A 16,400-nucleotide genomic window follows, 5' to 3' on the forward strand; every position below is an offset into this window, starting at 1 on the left:
GTGGACAATTATCATAAATATGGTTTTCACTGCAAAATGAAGAAATGAGATCGTTGACTTGGCAAACAGGGGCAGGAGTGCAATAATCCGACTGCACAGGTTGTATCGGCGTGGCTAATGGATTTTTTATTCCCAACGCCATCTCTTTCAGCCTCTGGTTCATTGTAACCATCTCTTTTTGCATCAAGGTTGCAATGTCCAGAGCCAAAACTCCAGCTGGATCTTGCTTCTCTGGTACTGCCCTAGATCTTTGCGAACACCATAGTTCGTTGTGTGAAGCTAAGTCATTTAGGATGTCGACTATCTCGTTGAATGTCTTCTTTGTAAAGGCTCCGTTGGCAGCATTGTTTCGCATCATCTTAGTAGGATGATCTAAACCTCTAAAGAAATGTTCTATCTGGATGCATGCCGGCAAGCCATGGTTCGGACATTTCCTGATTAGTTCTTTAAATCTTTCCCACGCCTCGTGAACAGGTTCACGATCATACTGTCTAAAGGAGATGATCTCCTCTCTAATATCAGCGTGGCGAGTAGGTGGGAAGAATTTTGTTAAGAACTTCTCCACTAACGACCCCCATGTGGTGATGGATCCCGGTGGAAATGCATTGAGCCATGCTCTAGCTTGGTCCTTCAAAGAAAATGGAAAAAGTGTTGGTCTCAGAGCATCGTCTGTTAGACCAGGTAATCGAAATGCATTTGCAATTTGAATGAATGATTTCAGATGATCATGTGGATCCTCATGTTCCTGCCCTCCAAAATGTCCAATTGTCTGAAACATTTGGAACATCATTGGTTTAAGCTCAAAGTTTGGGTGGGCTGGAATAGGGTTGACTATCCCTTAATCAAAGTTCTGAAAAGCCGTGGCGGCATATTCTCGCATTGCCACGTCTCTGTTGTCCGCCATCTGGATATGGTTGAATTCATCATTTCATGCATGATCCCTCATATTACCGTTAACAGCAGGTGGATCAACCGGATCACGAGGTGGAATATCTGCCATTGATGTGCTCGTACTCTCTACCTCACTTTCAGGACTGATTTCACCTTCTCTCTCTTTTTGCTTTTCTAGTTGTTTTCGAAGTCTTTGCTCCTTTTGATTTTTTCGAAGGGTCCGCTCAATCTCAGGGTCAAGGGGTAGAAGAAAAGATCTTGTGCTCATGCACTTTAACTTACCCTTGTGAGATAAACGACCAAAATATAGAACAAAAACGGTGGATGGAAATTACACCCAACAACAATTCACAAAAATAAAAACTAACAGAATTTGAAAATAATTTTAAAATTAAAGTCCCCGGCAACGGCGCCAAAAACTTTACTGGCGTTTATGCTGAACGCACGCACTAAGCGTGGTAACAATTATATAGATGCAAGCGCACACCTGTCAGAGTAATATAAAATGGATGGAGTATCCAAGTATCGATCCTCAAGGACTTCTAAATAATTTCCAAACTCTAAAGTTTTAAAGAATAGTGAATGTTGAAATGAGTGATTCTTGAAAAATGGGAAGTGGTCACAAATAATGGTTTTGGATTCGGGATTTGGACTTATAATGATAAAACCTAGCCCGAATTACTTCAAGTTAGCCAACAAAGAATCGAGGACATGCTAAGGGCAATATGCATTTTACTTTAGAAACCAACGACTACGCTTCTCACTTGATTTTTGTCTAAGCAAGTTCAAAGTCCTAAGACATTCCCTAATATGTGTATTATGAGATATATCTTAGTTTTAGGATGGAAATAGTCGCAACCTCGGGTTAAGGTCCTATGTCTAGGCTACTTAAGCGGAACCCTTATGTCTAAGGCGCTCCTCTCCTCGGTTTAACCACTCAACAATGCAAATAAGCAACCTTTTCAGTATTGACTTGTTAAGACTTACAGTGGCCTTCTCTAAATCCTAACTTTTTGGGAAAACATGTTGAGCAATGAATGGAAAGCAAAAACACTACTTGTTAGCAACCCTTATTAGAAATAAAAGGCTAACTATCCATAACCGGGCTAGACACGGGAATTTAGAAAGACATATTGAAGAAAATACAGCAAGTAAAATGGTTGAAATTGGAATGCATGTGTGAACAACAAAAGTTAACCAACGGAGAGTTTTTATCGGGATTGAGAGCTTCGCCCTTCTCTTTCAAGCAAGGGGGAGTGTCACGTGCTCTTTCCTCCAAAAACACAACTCTCTTAACTAAAAATAAAGTAAAGGCAAAGGGAAGATAAGCAAAGTTCTGGATTTTTATAAATTTGAATAAGTAGAAAATAACTAAGTACAAATGGAAACAAAACAAAGCTCAATAACGAAATATAAAGTGATCGGGATTTAAAAACCAAAAGCAACTAATGAAAGCAACTCAAAAGTACTTAGAAAGCAACAAAGAAACACTAAAAATGATCAAGAGAAGGAAGCAAGGCTTGATGATTTTGGTGGAGAAGTTGCTGGAATTTATAGCTGTGCAGACTTGGTTAGGTAGGTCCTAAAACGATGGTGAATCACCCATTTCCAACTCCTCTGACTGACGAAATTGTGCTCAAACTGATAGTGGAACACTTCTTCTACATGTATGCATCGGTTGGAACCACCAAAACGCATTGGAAGACGCGTTTAATTAAGGGCAAAGTTGGAAGAAAACCAGTTTTCTGCAGCCTTCCCAGGCGCCTGGCGCCTCCCATGTAGGTATTTCCGACTTTTTGCTTCTTTTGATTAATTTGCACTCCCAAATGGTCCTAAAATGTCATAAATACAATATAAGCCAACCACAAACCATAATATATGAATTTCGCATGACTTAGAACTGAAACGACCGAAAAAAATCCGAAACAAAGCTGAAACATAGTAAAAACAGCATCTAAAACCTTCTTTTTACGCATGTAAACAAGCGTAATCACATTTCCTCCAGCAGCAGCTCGAGAGCGGGCAGATCCTCCAGTTCCCCCAGCAGTTCCTTAGGTGAACCCCCAATTGGTGTTGCTTGTGGAGGCATTGCAAGCAGTGATCAATAACGCCGCAGGGGTGGGCGGAGTCCAAGCTTCGCCACCCCAACACCTTCATACTCCCTAGAGCGAGGCTTGCTTCATCAAGGATTTCAAGCGCTACGGACCCCCAACCTTTGACGGTGAGAGTGAAAGAGCGACTGCAGCGGAAGAGTGGATGAGAGAGTTGGAAGCACTTTACGCGTATCTTGGTTGCGAAGACCAATTCAATGTGAAGGGTGCAGTTTTTATGTTGAGGGGTGAGGCCCTGAACTGGTGGGACTCAGTAGCAGCGGCAGAGGATCATGCGAATGTACCAATTCCGTGGGCGAGGTTCAAGAACTTGTTGTACGACTACTACTATCCGGAGACTGTGAAAGACATGAAGGAGGCGGAATTCCTGCATCTAGTTCAAGGAAGCTTATCGGTGGCACAGTATGAAAGGAAGTTCACGGAACTCTCCCGTTTCGCTCTATAGTTGATTCCCACTGAGGCATTAAAGATCAAGAGGTTTGTTAAAGGCTTGCGCAAGGGAATCAGAGGCCCGGTGGACCTCCAGCGACCCACCACCTATGCTGAAGCGGTCAGGGGCGCCTTGGTTATGGATAAGGATGTTTCCAACAAGGCCTCACCCCTGCCAGAGGTCGGATCATCTTCAGGTGTGAAAAGGAAGTTCCCTCCGACTTATGCCAACCTGGTATTGAGAGCACCCCAGCGCCAGGCTCAGCACCAGGGCATGCCGCCAGTATGCCCCACCTGCCAGAGAAGACATACGAGGCAGTGCTGGGCGGGAAGTAAGGGTTGTTTCAAGTGCGGAAGAGAGGGGCATTTTGCAAGGGAATGTCCCATGTCGGCCACAAATACACAGAGGTTAGGCCAGAGGATTTCGCCATCAGTTTCGACGTAGGGAAATAACCAAAGAGCTCGTGTCTTCACACTTACTCGCAAGGAAGCGGCGGATGCCGAAACAGTGGTCACAGGTACTGTTTTAGTCCATGATGTGCCTGTGTATGTATTGTTTGATTCGGGGTCGAGCCACACTTTCATCTCTTCTGCGTTTGTTCGTCACGCAACCCTCGAATTAGAGCCGTTAGGGTTTTTGTTGTCAGTTTCTACACCATCAGGGTCGGTTTTGATCGCTAGTCAAAAGGTGAGGGCAGGTGAGTTGTCTTTTGATAATCAGACTCTAAGGGCAAGACTGATCCAGCTGGACATGCAAGATTTTGACGTTATTTTGGGCATGGATTGGCTAGCTACCAACCAAGCCAACATTAATTGCTCGAGAAGAGAAGTCTCCTTCCAACTACCTTCGGGTCGGAACTTTACATTTAAAGAAGTTACGGGTAGAGTCCCAAGGACAGTATCAGCGTTGAAGGCAAGACGCTTGTTGCATAATGGAGCTTGGGGATATTTGGCCAACGTCGTCGACATTAGTAAGACTCCACCTAGTATAGACTCCGTTCACGTGGTCAGAGAGTTCCCAGATATGTTCCCCAATGACCTTCCGGGGCTACCCTCTGTTCGTGAACTGGAGTTTTGTATCGACTTACCACCCGGGACAGCTCCCATTTCAGAGGCACCGTACCGCATGGCTCCAGTGAAACTTAAGGAGCTTAAGGCTCAGCTGGAAGAGCTCTTAGACAAAGGCTTCATTTGCCCGAGCGTGTCTCCTTGGGGTGCTCCCGTGCTGTTTGTGAAAAAGAAAGATGGATCTATGCGACTTTGTGTTGATTACCGAGATCTGAACAAGGTGACAATAAAAAATAGGTCCCCTTCCTCGCATCGATGACCTCTTTGACCAACTAAAAGGATTAAGGGTGTTCTCGAGGATAGACCTACGATCGAGGTAACACCAGTTGAGAATTAAAGACGCCGACATACCTAGGACAGCCTTCAGAACAAGGTATGGGCATTATGAGTTTACTGTTATGTCTTTCGGACTCACTAATGCCCCTGCGGCATTTATGGATCTCATGAATCGAGTTTTTAAGGAATCTTTGGATCTGTTCGTGATCGTGTTTATCGACGATATTTTAATTTACTCCAAAACGGAAGAGCAGCACGAAGGACATCTGCGCCAGGTTCTTACCGCTTTGAGGAAGAACAGCCTGTACGCGAAGTTCTCGAAATGTGAGTTTTGGCTGGTTAAGGTGGCTTTCCTTGGCCACATAGTCACTAGGGAAGGTATTGCTGTGGACCCGGCCAAGGTGGAGGCGGTCAGTGGTTGGCCAAGGCCTCGCACAGTGACCGAAATCCGCAGTTTTCTCGGCCTAGCCGGCTATTATAGAAGGTTCGTCCAGGATTTCTCTCGGGTGGCGGCGCCGTTGACTCAGTTAACCCGCAAGAATGCCACGTTCAATTGAAGCGACGAATGTGAGAAAAGCTTCCAAGAACTGAAGGAGCGTTTGGTCACGACCGCAGTGTTAACAGTACCGGATGGATCGAGAAGTTTGGTGGTGTACAGTGACGCTTCACGAAGGGGTTTAGGTTGCGTTCTGATGCAGCAGGGAAAAGTCATTGCCTATGCCTCACGTCAGTTAAAAGTACACGAGCTTAACTATCCCACTCATGACTTGGAGCTTGTTGCGGTAGTGTTCGCCTTGAAGATATGGAGACACTACCTTTATGGGGAAAAGATTCAAATCTTCACTGATCACCAAAGTTTAAAATATTTCTTCACTCATAAAGAACTTAACCTAAGGCAGCGGAGGTGGTTGGAACTGGTAAAAGACTATGACTGCGAGATCAATTACCATCCGGGTAAGGCAAACGTGGTGGCCGATGCACTCAGTAGAAGAGCAGCAAGCGTAGCTCCTCTGGTAGTACCTCCTGGACCAGTGTTAGATGAGTTGGACCGTTCTGAGGTGGAGTTAGCGGTAGAAGATGTTTCGGCAGTGCTAGCTCAACTCTTGGTCAAACCCACCCTAAGACAGCAAATCATCGCTGCACAAAAGGGAGACTCCAGTCTGAGCAAGGGTTTTGTGATGCTGGGCCAAGTAGATTTTTCCCTTTCGGAAGATAAGGCCCTGCTCTATCAGGGAAGACTGTGCGTACCAAGAGATTTTCCTTTAAGGAGGGATTTACTAACCGAGGCTCATAATACCCCATTCTCGGTGCATCCTGGGAGTACCAAGATGTATAGAGATCTTAAGAGACACTCTTGGTGGCACAATATGAAGCGTGAGATTGCTCAGTTTGTTAGTAGCTGTTTGACGTGCCAACAGGTGAAAGCCTCTAGACAGAGGCCCGCTGGGTTGTTGCAACCTTTAAGTATACCGGTGTGGAAATGGGATGACGTAGCCATGGACTTCATTACAGGGTTGCCGAGGACGACTAAAGGTTTCACAGTGATTTGGGTAATTGTGGATCGCTTAACAAAGTCTGCGCATTTCATACCAGGCAAAGCCACGTATTCAGTAGAAAGGTGGGCGGAACTTTATCTGCATGAAATAGTTAGACTCCATGGCATACCACTGACCATAGTGTCTGTAACGCCCCGCGTTCTCTGACTCGTTTATTTTCAGAGATAAATAGTGGCTTGGATCTTTCCCTAAGTTGATAACATTAATTCTTGGATCTTCTAACTTCGAAATTCTAATTTTCGGCTAAATTAGAATTAAGTTAATTTTCATTGGATTAAGATAATTTAAGTTCTCGACCTGTGTAGGAGATTTTTAGTTAAATCTTAAATTCATGGTTTTTTTTTGGGACTCTTAATTTCTACTTTTCTTTGAATTATTATTCTTGGGTTTTAGAGTTTAAGTTAACTATTTTATTTCGGGTTGTTGTGGGGTTTACTTTATTTCTAAAGCATAATTATTGGGCTTTTGTTTTGGACCATTGTAGTTTTAGTTGGGCCTCATTTAAGATTTGGGAATTGGGCTATTGGTTTTAAAACAAAATAAATAAAAAAAACCCTAAATCTATTTTGTTTTTTTTCCTTCTTCTTCTTCTTTTTAATTTTTTTTCCTTTCTTCTTCTTCTTCCTCTCGTTTTGGAGCCGCCGCCCCCCCTTGATTTCTTCTTCCTCTTCTTCCCCAAATCAGCCGCCGGACCCCTTGGGATTTCTACTCCGGCGAAGCAGAACACAGCGCCCAACTCCGTACAGCTCTCCGGTGACTCTCCGTGCAACGTGCGGCGTGCAACAGTGACGTTTTCCCTCGTCGGCGGCTCGAGCAGACAGCAACTCCGGCGTCGATTGGTGGTGCATCATCGCGAATCGAGCAGCGGTGTTGAATCGCGATTCCGGCGCCATCAGCAACGTTCTCCACGGCGGCGCGGCGTTTCCCCTACGAAATTGCAGCAGTGCGACGTCTCCTCCACAATCGAACGACCCACGGCGCGGTGGCTCTCCGACGACCCTCCACGACTGGCCGACACGCTCCACGAACCACGAACGGCGACGACACTGAACAGCCACCGGAATCCGACGCCCTGCAGCAGTCCCTTCGACGCGAACAGTAGCAGATTCGCGAAGACGTCTTCATTCCGATACATTTTGGCATTGACCCACACCCAAACGAAGCTTGATTTGAGTTACCCATCCCCTCCGACACTGTTTTGACGTCGACCCACTCCTTACCCAAGAGGTTTTATGGTGAGATAGTAGGTAACAGATCAGCTAAACTCACGTTCGATGCAAACTAAGTGTTTCTAACAGGATTTCTTATCAAGTTTGGTTTGCTTTTGGATTTAGGAACCCTTCGGTGAACTTGGTAGCGCATTAGAACTTTGTAGCAAGTAGTTTCTTACTGGAGGGGTTGGTTGTTGTGTGCTGATATGATATGGTTGTTTGCTCGTGTGCCCATGTGTGATATTTGCATGTTGCTTGTCGTTGTTATCATTTAGCGAACGTCGTTGTTGATAAAACTATTGACATATCTTGGGAAAATTATGTGGTTGTGTGAATAAATTGTAGTCAAGTAATCTTGGATCACTATGATTGAATTGTTGTTATGTTCTAATTGGTTTTCATGATGAAACTTGTATACCGGCACTATAATCTGTTGTTTTGAAAGCATGTTGAATGTTGATGAGAAGTCGGTAGTGTTTGATGAATGCTGGGTATCTATGAACTATATTTTGGTTAAGTGGTTGATTGTGCTTTTTCTGTGAACGATGCCTGCTGGAGCCGTTGGATCATGTTGGACTATTTTAGATTGATTGGCTTTTACATATGATCATTTCGGTGTATCGCATATTGGACTGTTATGAGATTGTTGATGCATGAGGCATGGCGTAGTAGCAAGTAGGACTCTTATGAGAATTTTGGGACATAACAAAGTAAGTATCATGGGGGCGATTGTGTGCGTTGATGTGTGTTAATAGAAATTGGTCTTGCTGATTTTACATTATAAACATGTTTCTCTTATTATTTTAATTGTTGGACAGGTTTGTGAGGTCGATACTGTTATTGTAACTTGCAGTTATTTTATATATTGGATATGTATATGACTTGTATTCATGTTTGTTGCCTGCAACTTTAGGAACTTACTGATATTGTATGGTTGGTTGGAAGTTATTAGGATTTGTTATGTTGTGAAAAGCATGTTATGTGAAGAATGTCATAGGGTTGTTTGTTGAAGCTTTGTGTGCGCTATGCTGTGAGCAGGTTGGTTGTTGTCACACTTTGTGTTATTGAGACTCGTGATGCATTGAAATCTTACTAGTGGTTGTGTTGTTGTTGGGCTTTGTGGTGGTTGGTGTTATTAGGGAAGTAGTACGAAATCCTGGTTGGAGGCTAGAAATGATATGTGGAGTTATAAAAATTACGAAGCGAATGGGTGAGTGTCAGGGCCTCGGGTATAAATGGTCGAGGGATGATACGTCACTAATTGGGTGTCGAGGCCTCGACTATAAATGGTCGGGGGTCGATACGCCAATATTGGATAAAGATGAGCGTTGAGGCCTCAGGTATAAATGGTCGGGGGTCGATGCGAGGAGTCTTTCGAAAGGAGAACTATTGAGGCCTTGGGTATAAATGGTCAAGGGCCAATAGATTGTAAGACATCAAGGCCTCGGGTATAAATGGTCGAGGGTCGATGCAGAGTTCAAGGCCTCAGGTATAAATGGTCGAGGGCCGATGCTGCAGGGTCGGGGCTATGGGTATAAATGGTCAGGGGCTGACTCTGCTCGAAGGAGTTAACTGTGGAAGGCTAGAGTAGCTGTGATAAGCGTAGAGATACTTGAGATGTTAGGGAGACTAGAGGTTAGTACTGGTAGTTAATGTGTTCCAGGTTGTGGTTGTCACCGAATTTTATAGAATGTGTCTGTGTTTGAATGCATAATGTGATGAAAAGCTTGACTGTGAATGTTTCATGATTTGGTTGAGCATGATGTGTGTGTGTTGATCCTTTAATAAGCATGACACATTGTTCGTTGATAAGTGTGCTGTTTGTGCGTGACCCTTCAGATAAGGGCTGCTTACTGAGTACTGTGGTTGTACTCATCCCTCTTTTCCCCTCCAGTTTGCAGGTATCGAGCTAGCTCTTAGGATGGTGATGGCGAGGAGGAGGCTTGATCGGAAGGACCATTAGCTTTGCTGCGTGGAATTAATTTCTTTTAGTTAGGATAGTTGTGGCCATTTAATCCTGTAGTTGAGTTGGTAGTGGTTGGTTTGGTTTAGTTCTATTGTCTAAAGGATGTTGTAAGGTTGCCGATTCATTATTCTTTTAAAGCATTAATTTTGTTAGCCTATTGAACTACGGGATTGTAATCTACTTAGGATATTTATGAATACATTTGTTTAAGTTGATCGTACTTGAATTAGCTTTTGCTTCATTGCCATTCGAGATGTTAATATTCATTTAGTGGATGGTCTATAGTTAGTAAGGTTTCCTTGAAGGGTTTGGTTAATGTGAAGTCGGTATTAAATGGTTTATCTGTATAGGATGTGAGTTTCTCTTAAAACATTAGTGTTGTTGTTCTAATTGTTCAAGCTCTCGTGAGTGTTGGAAATCAAAGTAGCGCAGCAGAAGCGTGGTAGTTTTATTGCTTAGTGTTGGTGTGAAGAAAATTCTCTTGTTTATGCGAAAATTTTAGGTAGGCTTAGTAACGGTCCCTGTTTGGAAATGGTGAAATTCCTGGGGCGTTACAGTGTTAGATTGGGACTCCCGTTTCACGTCAACGTTTTGGCGGAGTTTGCATAAAGCTCTGGGGATACGACTCGATTTCAGTACGGCGTTTCACCCTCAGACCGATGGCAAGACCGAGCGTCTAAACCAGGTTCTGGAAGATATGTTGAGGGCTTGCACATTGGATTTCGGTGGTTCTTGGGACAAACACCTGTACTTAGCAGAGTTTGCATACAACAACAGTTATCAGGCGACCATTGACATGGCCCCATATGAAGCGTTGTATGGGAGAAAGTGTAGGTTGTCGGTGCATTGGGATGAGGTCGGTGAGAGAGTCTTGTTGGGACCAGAATTTGTACAAGAAACTAATGGTGCCATCCAAAAGATTAGAGCAAGAATGGAGACGGCCCAAAGCAGACAGAAGAGTTACGCTGATGTTAGGCGAAGAGCATTGGAATTTGATGTTGGTGACCACATTTTCCTTCGTGTGGCACCGGTGAAGGGAGTCCTACGTTTTGGTAAGAAGGGAAAACGTAGTCCAAGATTTATTGGTCCTTTTGAGATCTTGGAGCGCATCAGCCCGGTCGCTTACCGGTTGGCTTTGCCACCGTCGTTGAACGCAGTGCATAACGTGTTCCACGTGTCCATGTTGAGGAAATACGTCCATGACCCTTCCCACATCTTGGATTACGAACCACTGCAGGTAGATGAAACATTGTGCTATAAAGAAGTACCCATTGGGATCGTAGCAATAGAGACCAAAGTGCTGCGGAACCGGGTGATTGACTTGGTGAAGGTCTTGTGGAGGAACCACCAAATAGAAGAGGCTACTTGGGAGAGAGAAGAGAAATCAGGGCCCATTATCCTGAATTGTTCGAGCAACGAACTTTCGAGGACGAAAGTTTTTGAAGGGAGGAAGTCTGTAACGCCCCGCGTTACTCAGGTTAACTTGCCTTGAGTTCCGGGAAATTTTATAACAAAATAGATTTTATTTATTTATTTATTTCATTTTATTTTATTTGATTCATCGGTTATCTTTATTTAATTTAAGTGCGGCATCTCGGCTAGTGTGTATTGTTACAGATTTAGTGGTGAGTTAGTAGCGTGTAGTTATTTATCAAGTTATGGTTTAGTACGGATTCCGCTATGTGACACTTGTTTTGGACCATTGGGCCATTTACGAAATTATATTATTGGCTTGTTTTAACAAGGAGGGGTTGGGTAAGTGGGCCTTAAACAAAAGGAAAAGAACCCAAGCCCAAGGGAGTTAAAGTTTTAAAACAAAGAAAAACCCTAGCCCTTATTCTTTCCTCTTCTTCTTCCTCCCTTTCCCTCTCTTGTTGGAGCCGCCGGCCACCCCCCTACTCGGGTTCTTCTTCTCCGGCGAGCAAATCCGTTCAGGCGACGCGACGAACAGCGGCGACATCGGAGCAGTAGGTGCAGCGTCGGGCTCGGGCAGCAGCAAGCGGCGTCGGGCAGTGCAGTAGCAGCGTCGGGCGCAGGGCAGCAGCAGGCGGCAGCGCGTGGTCTCGGGCGGCGCGTGGTGGCTGTTCACGGTGTTTTCGCTCGATTCGACAACCTCCAACGACTCGAATAGCTTAGATCCTGGAAGCCCGGTAATTTTCTTTGACCCACCCTTGTTGGAAGTTAGATTTGGATTACCCACACCTAAACGAAATCGATTTGGAATACCCACACCTAAGCGAAGTTGTTTTGTAATAACGGGCATCAAATCGAAGCCGTTTGAGGTCATTTTGGGCGTTTCTCGCTCCTGTAAAAACGTGGACAGCAGTGTTTTGGGTGGTATCCGGTGATTAACTTCATCCGTTCGAAGCTCGATTTACGTTACCCACCTCTTTGCAAGCTAGATCTAATTTACCCACACCTACACGAAGTCGTTTTGCGGTAATGAGACCCGTTGAACCCTCTTAGAGTTGTTTTCGAAGGCTGAACAGTATATTTATGTTGCTATTTTTTCTTTCTGTTTTTGTGCGTAGGTGTGAGTTCGACGCAAACTTAAGGACGTGGTTGTGTAAGTAGCACCAGGGGACGAGTGCATGCGTTATTTAGCGTTAACGGAATGGTTTTGATGCTGTTTTTCTTGCTAAAATAATTTAATTGAGCATGTAGGGATTGTTAGTTTTGATTTGTCAACTTCTAGTGATTTTGTTGCCGTCTTTCTATTATTGAACACTTATGAGGAAACATGCTTCCTGTTCTTATTGTTGTAGGTGACTAGTAGATTCAGAATTGTTGTAGTTAGAAGTAACTGGCTCATGACGTTTTGCAAATATGTTGTAAATGAAATGCTCGCATTGTTAAATTGAGAATTTAGTTTATATTGTTTTAGTTGTGAGCTGTTGGGTGTATTGTAAACTGTGCAGTGAATTAGAATGTGGGAAATTTACCTGTAGGTGGTCATGGGAGGTTAGTGAAGTGGTGAAGGGTGAAGGGTGAAGGGACGGGTTGGTAGTCCGTTGACTATGGGTGTTCTGACCTAAAAATTCATATAAATCGCTTGGAGGTTCAAAGCCTTTAGTAGTGGCCTTGGGAATAAATGACAAGGTCGAACGTCAAATTTCTGTAAATGAGTATTGAGGCCTTGGGGATAAATGTCAAGGGTCAATGCGACTCGAGGAGTTAGGCTTGAGGGATTAAAGTAGAGTGGTGCTCGCGAAGTAGTGGTGCTAGACCTTGGGAATAAATGGCAAGGTCGAACATCAAGTACTGTAAAAGGAGGGGGCGGTATCTTGGGAATAAATGTCAAGAGCCGTCATGCCTCGAGAAGTTAAGCGGGGAGTAACACAGGGGGGGTGTAGAGGAAGGTTTAGTACTATGGGACAAGGGCTAGTGAATCATTGGTTGTGGCCTTGGTAGTTTCGACGCATGGTTGTTGTATGTAAATGTCAAGTTTTGTACGCTATCTCTCGCTGTCTATTTAATTGCCTTGCTATTTTTGTGTTAGTTAGGAAGTGCTACTTACAGAGTACCTTACGTACTCACCCCCCTTTTTATCCTTATTTGTTTTCAGGTGTGAACAGGGTCGACCGCGGTGATGACGTGGAGAGGGCTTGACCGAGGAGGGATCACTAGTCTAGTTAGTGAGGATAGAGGGAAGGGTCGTTTAGTACGAGTAGCGTTGGGATTTATGTTATTGCTAGGTGTGGACCGAGGAGAAATTTTGTATTCTTTATAACTACTTTATTTGTTATGGATGTTGCTAGTAAACGCGTCACTGTTGTCGTTCGAGTTTAGGTGTACGGTTGTTTTATTTATTTAAGAATTTTAGCCACTGAGGCGGATATGAGATGTCTTTGTTTTTAAATTGCCCATGGAGGGCGAAGTTTTGACAGTTTATAAAATTTATATTTCTGGTAGAACGTATGGGAGTCGAAGCTTTATTTCATTTAAATTATTTCCCAGGGAGTTGCTTATCTCGTGTTTAGAGTTAAGGCTAGCCAGGTGAATTATTTAGCGTTGCCTAGGATGGTATATAACATCTTGGGGCGTTACATGATGTTTTGCTTGATTATGTTGTGCTCTTTCATCCAGACAATGCCACCCCGTAGTAGTATGAGGTTGCGTGCAGACGTCGACTCAGCTCTTAGAGGCAAGAATGTGGTAGACCCACCGCCCCCTCCTGTTGGTGTTCAGGCAGGGGTAGTTCCTCCAATTCCTCCAGCATAGGCTCAGGGGCGGATGAATCCCCCAGTTCCCCCGGCAGTTCCCCAGGTAAACCCTCAGGTGGCGTTGCTTGCGGAGGCGTTGCAGGCCCTGATCAATAACACAGCTGGAGTTGGCGGTGTACAAGCCCAGCCACCCCGACACTTTCATACTCCCTAGAGCGAAGCCCAATTCATCAAGCATTTCAAGCATTACGGACTTCGTACCTTTGACGGAGGAAATGAGAGAGCGACAGCAGCAGAAGAATGGGTCAGAGAGTTGGAAGCCCTTTACGCGTACCTAGGTTGCGAGGACCAATTAAAGGTTAAGGGTGCAGTTTTTATGTTGAGGGGTGAGGCCCTGAATTGGTGAGACTCAATTGCAGCGACAGAAGATCATGCTAATGTACCAGTTTCGTGGGCAAGGTTCAAGGACCTGTTGTACGACTACTATTACTCGGAGACTGTGAAAGATATGAAGGAGGCAGAATTCCTCCATCTCGCCCAAGGAACCTTAACGGTAGCACAATATGAGAGGAAGTTTACGGAACTCTCCCGTTTTGCTCTGGAGTTAATTCACACTGAGGAAATGAAGATCAAAAGGTTTGTTAATGGCTTGCGCAAGGGGATCAGAGGACCAGTGGACCTTCAGCGACCCACCACCTACGCGGAAGCAGTTAGGGGCGCATTAATTATTGATAAAGATGTCTCTAACAAGGCCCAACCTTTACTAGAAGTAGGTTCGTCTTCAGGTTTGAAAAGGAAAGTCCCTCCGACTTATGCCGACCAGCCATTTAGAGCACCCCAGTACCAGGCTCAACAACAGGGCATGCTGCCGGTGTGCCCCTCTTATCAGAGAAGACATGCGGGGTAGTGTTGGACGGGAATTAAAGTCTGTTTCAGGTGCGGCAGAGAGGGGCATTTTGCAAGGGAGTGTCCCATATCGGCCGTGAATACCCAGAGGCTAGGCCAAAGGGCTCCCTTAACAGTTTTGACGAAGGGAGGTGACCAGAGGGCTCGTGTCTCCGCACTTACCCGTAAGGAAGCGACGGATGCCGAAGCCATTGTCACAGGTATTTCCTTCTCACTATGGGTTTTTGGGTATTGCGTGCAGGGTTTATGTCTTTACCTTTGTATTATCTTTCAAGAACGGTCTTAATCCATAATGTGCCTGCTTATGTATTGTTTGATTCGGGGTCGAGTCACACTTTTATTTCCACTGCATTTGTTCATTAGGCAACCCTCGAACTAGAGCCGTTAGGGTTTTTGCTGTCAGTTTCTACGCCATCAAGGTCAGTTATGATTGCTAGTCAAATGGTGAGAGAAGGCCTTTGACAATCAGACCCTAAAGGCAAGATTTATCCAACTTGACGTATGGGATTTTGACATCATATTGGGCATGGATTGGCTAGCTACCAACCAAACCAACATTAATTGCACGAGAAGGGAAGTCTCCTTCTAACTACCTTCAGGTCAGAGTTTTACGTTTAACGGAGTTACGGGTGGAATTCTAAGGGAGTCTCGACATTGAAGGCAAGACGTCTATTACAGAATGGTGCTTAGGGTTATTTGGCCAGTGTCGTCAACATTAGTAAGACTCCACCCAGTATCGACTCCGTCCGCGTGGTCAAAGAATTCCCAGACGTGTTCCCTAAAGACCTTCCGGGGCTACCCCCTGTCCGTGAACTAGACTTTTCCATCGATTTATTACCCGGGACAGCCCCCATTTCAAAGGCACCGTACCGCATGGCTCCAACAAAACTTAAGGAGCTTAAGGCACAGCTAGAAGAGCTTTTAAACAAGGGCTTCATTCGCCTGAGTGTGTCTCCCTAGGGTGCTCCAGTGCTTTTTGTGAAAAAGAAAGATAGATCTATGCGACTTTGTGTTGACTACCGAGAATTGAACAAGGTGACAACAAAGAATAAGTACCCCCTTCCTCGCATCGATGACCTCTTTGACTAACTAAAAGAGGTCCAGGTATAGGCATTTTGAGTTTACCGTAATGTATTTTGGACTCACTAATGCCCTTGCGACATTCATGGATCTCATGAATCGGGTTTTTATGGAATTTTTGGACCTGTTTGTGATTGTGTTTATCGACGACATTTTGATTTACTCCAAGACAGCAGAACAACACGAAAGACATCTGCGACAGGTCCTTATCACCTTGATGGGAAACAAACAGCCTGTATGCGAAGTTCTCAAAATGCGAGTTTTGGTTGGATAAGGTGGCCTTCCTTGGGCACATAGTAACTAGAGAGGTATTTCCGTGGACCCAGCCAAAGTAAAGGAGGTCAGTGGTTGGCCAAGGCCTCGCACAGTGACCGAAATCCACAGTTTTCTCGGACCAGCCAGCTATTATAGAAGGTTCGTTCAAGATTTCTCTCGATTGGTGGCGCCTTTGACTCAGTTGACCCGTAAGAATGTCACTTTCACTTGGAGTGATGGATGCGAGAAAAGTTTTCGAGAACTAAATGAGCGTTTGGTCACGGCCCCGGTGCTAACGGTACTGGATGGGACGGGAGGTTTAGTGGTGTACAGTGATGCTTCACGGAGAGGGTTGAGTTGCGTTCTGATGCAACATGGGAAAGTCATTGCCTATGCCTCGCGGCAGTTGAAGGTGCACGAGCTTAACTACCTCACCCATGATTTGGAACTTGCAGTGGTGGTGTTTGCCTTGAAGATATGGAGACACT

General features: G+C 44.7%; 2 protein-coding genes and 1 non-coding gene across 3 annotated transcripts; all 3 read left to right on the forward strand.

Moving 5' to 3' along the window:
- The first annotated feature begins 413 nt into the window (after window positions 1–413).
- LOC148211340 (small nucleolar RNA R71) lies at window positions 414–520 on the forward strand. Its single transcript, XR_015791127.1, has one exon. It is a non-coding gene; the product is annotated as a small nucleolar RNA R71 (small nucleolar RNA).
- Window positions 521–3,147: 2,627 nt separating this feature from the next.
- On the forward strand, window positions 3,148–3,876 carry LOC148211341 (uncharacterized). The gene is made up of 2 exons (XM_088124383.1): window positions 3,148–3,396; window positions 3,448–3,876. Exons 1-2 carry the CDS (start codon window positions 3,148–3,150, stop codon window positions 3,874–3,876), a joined length of 678 nt encoding a protein of 225 aa, XP_087980509.1.
- Window positions 3,877–13,597: 9,721 nt separating this feature from the next.
- Window positions 13,598–15,537, forward strand: LOC148211342 (uncharacterized). Its single transcript, XM_088124384.1, has 7 exons — window positions 13,598–13,702; window positions 13,833–14,001; window positions 14,091–14,511; window positions 14,608–14,777; window positions 14,941–14,996; window positions 15,117–15,176; window positions 15,268–15,537. Exons 1-7 carry the CDS (start codon window positions 13,598–13,600, stop codon window positions 15,535–15,537), a joined length of 1,251 nt encoding a protein of 416 aa, XP_087980510.1.
- The last annotated feature ends 863 nt before the right edge of the window (window positions 15,538–16,400 follow it).

The sequence above is a fragment of the Momordica charantia genome (genome assembly GCF_013281855.1).
Source record: "Momordica charantia cultivar OHB3-1 chromosome 5 unlocalized genomic scaffold, Mcharantia_2.0 BLBB01000005.1, whole genome shotgun sequence".
Lineage (NCBI taxonomy): Eukaryota > Viridiplantae > Streptophyta > Magnoliopsida > Cucurbitales > Cucurbitaceae > Momordica > Momordica charantia.

Coding starts and splice junctions, on each gene's coding strand:
- LOC148211342 (XM_088124384.1), top strand. CDS start 13,598: ATGCCACCCCGTAGTAGTATGAGGTTGCGTGCAGACGTCGACTCAGCT. Junction 13,703..13,832: donor CTGTTGGTGTTCAGGCAGGG/GTAGTTCCTCCA, acceptor TCAATAACACAG/CTGGAGTTGGCGGTGTACAA. Junction 14,002..14,090: donor GAGTTGGAAGCCCTTTACGC/GTACCTAGGTTG, acceptor ACTCAATTGCAG/CGACAGAAGATCATGCTAAT.
- LOC148211341 (XM_088124383.1), top strand. CDS start 3,148: ATGAGAGAGTTGGAAGCACTTTACGCGTATCTTGGTTGCGAAGACCAA. Junction 3,397..3,447: donor TAGTTCAAGGAAGCTTATCG/GTGGCACAGTAT, acceptor TTCGCTCTATAG/TTGATTCCCACTGAGGCATT.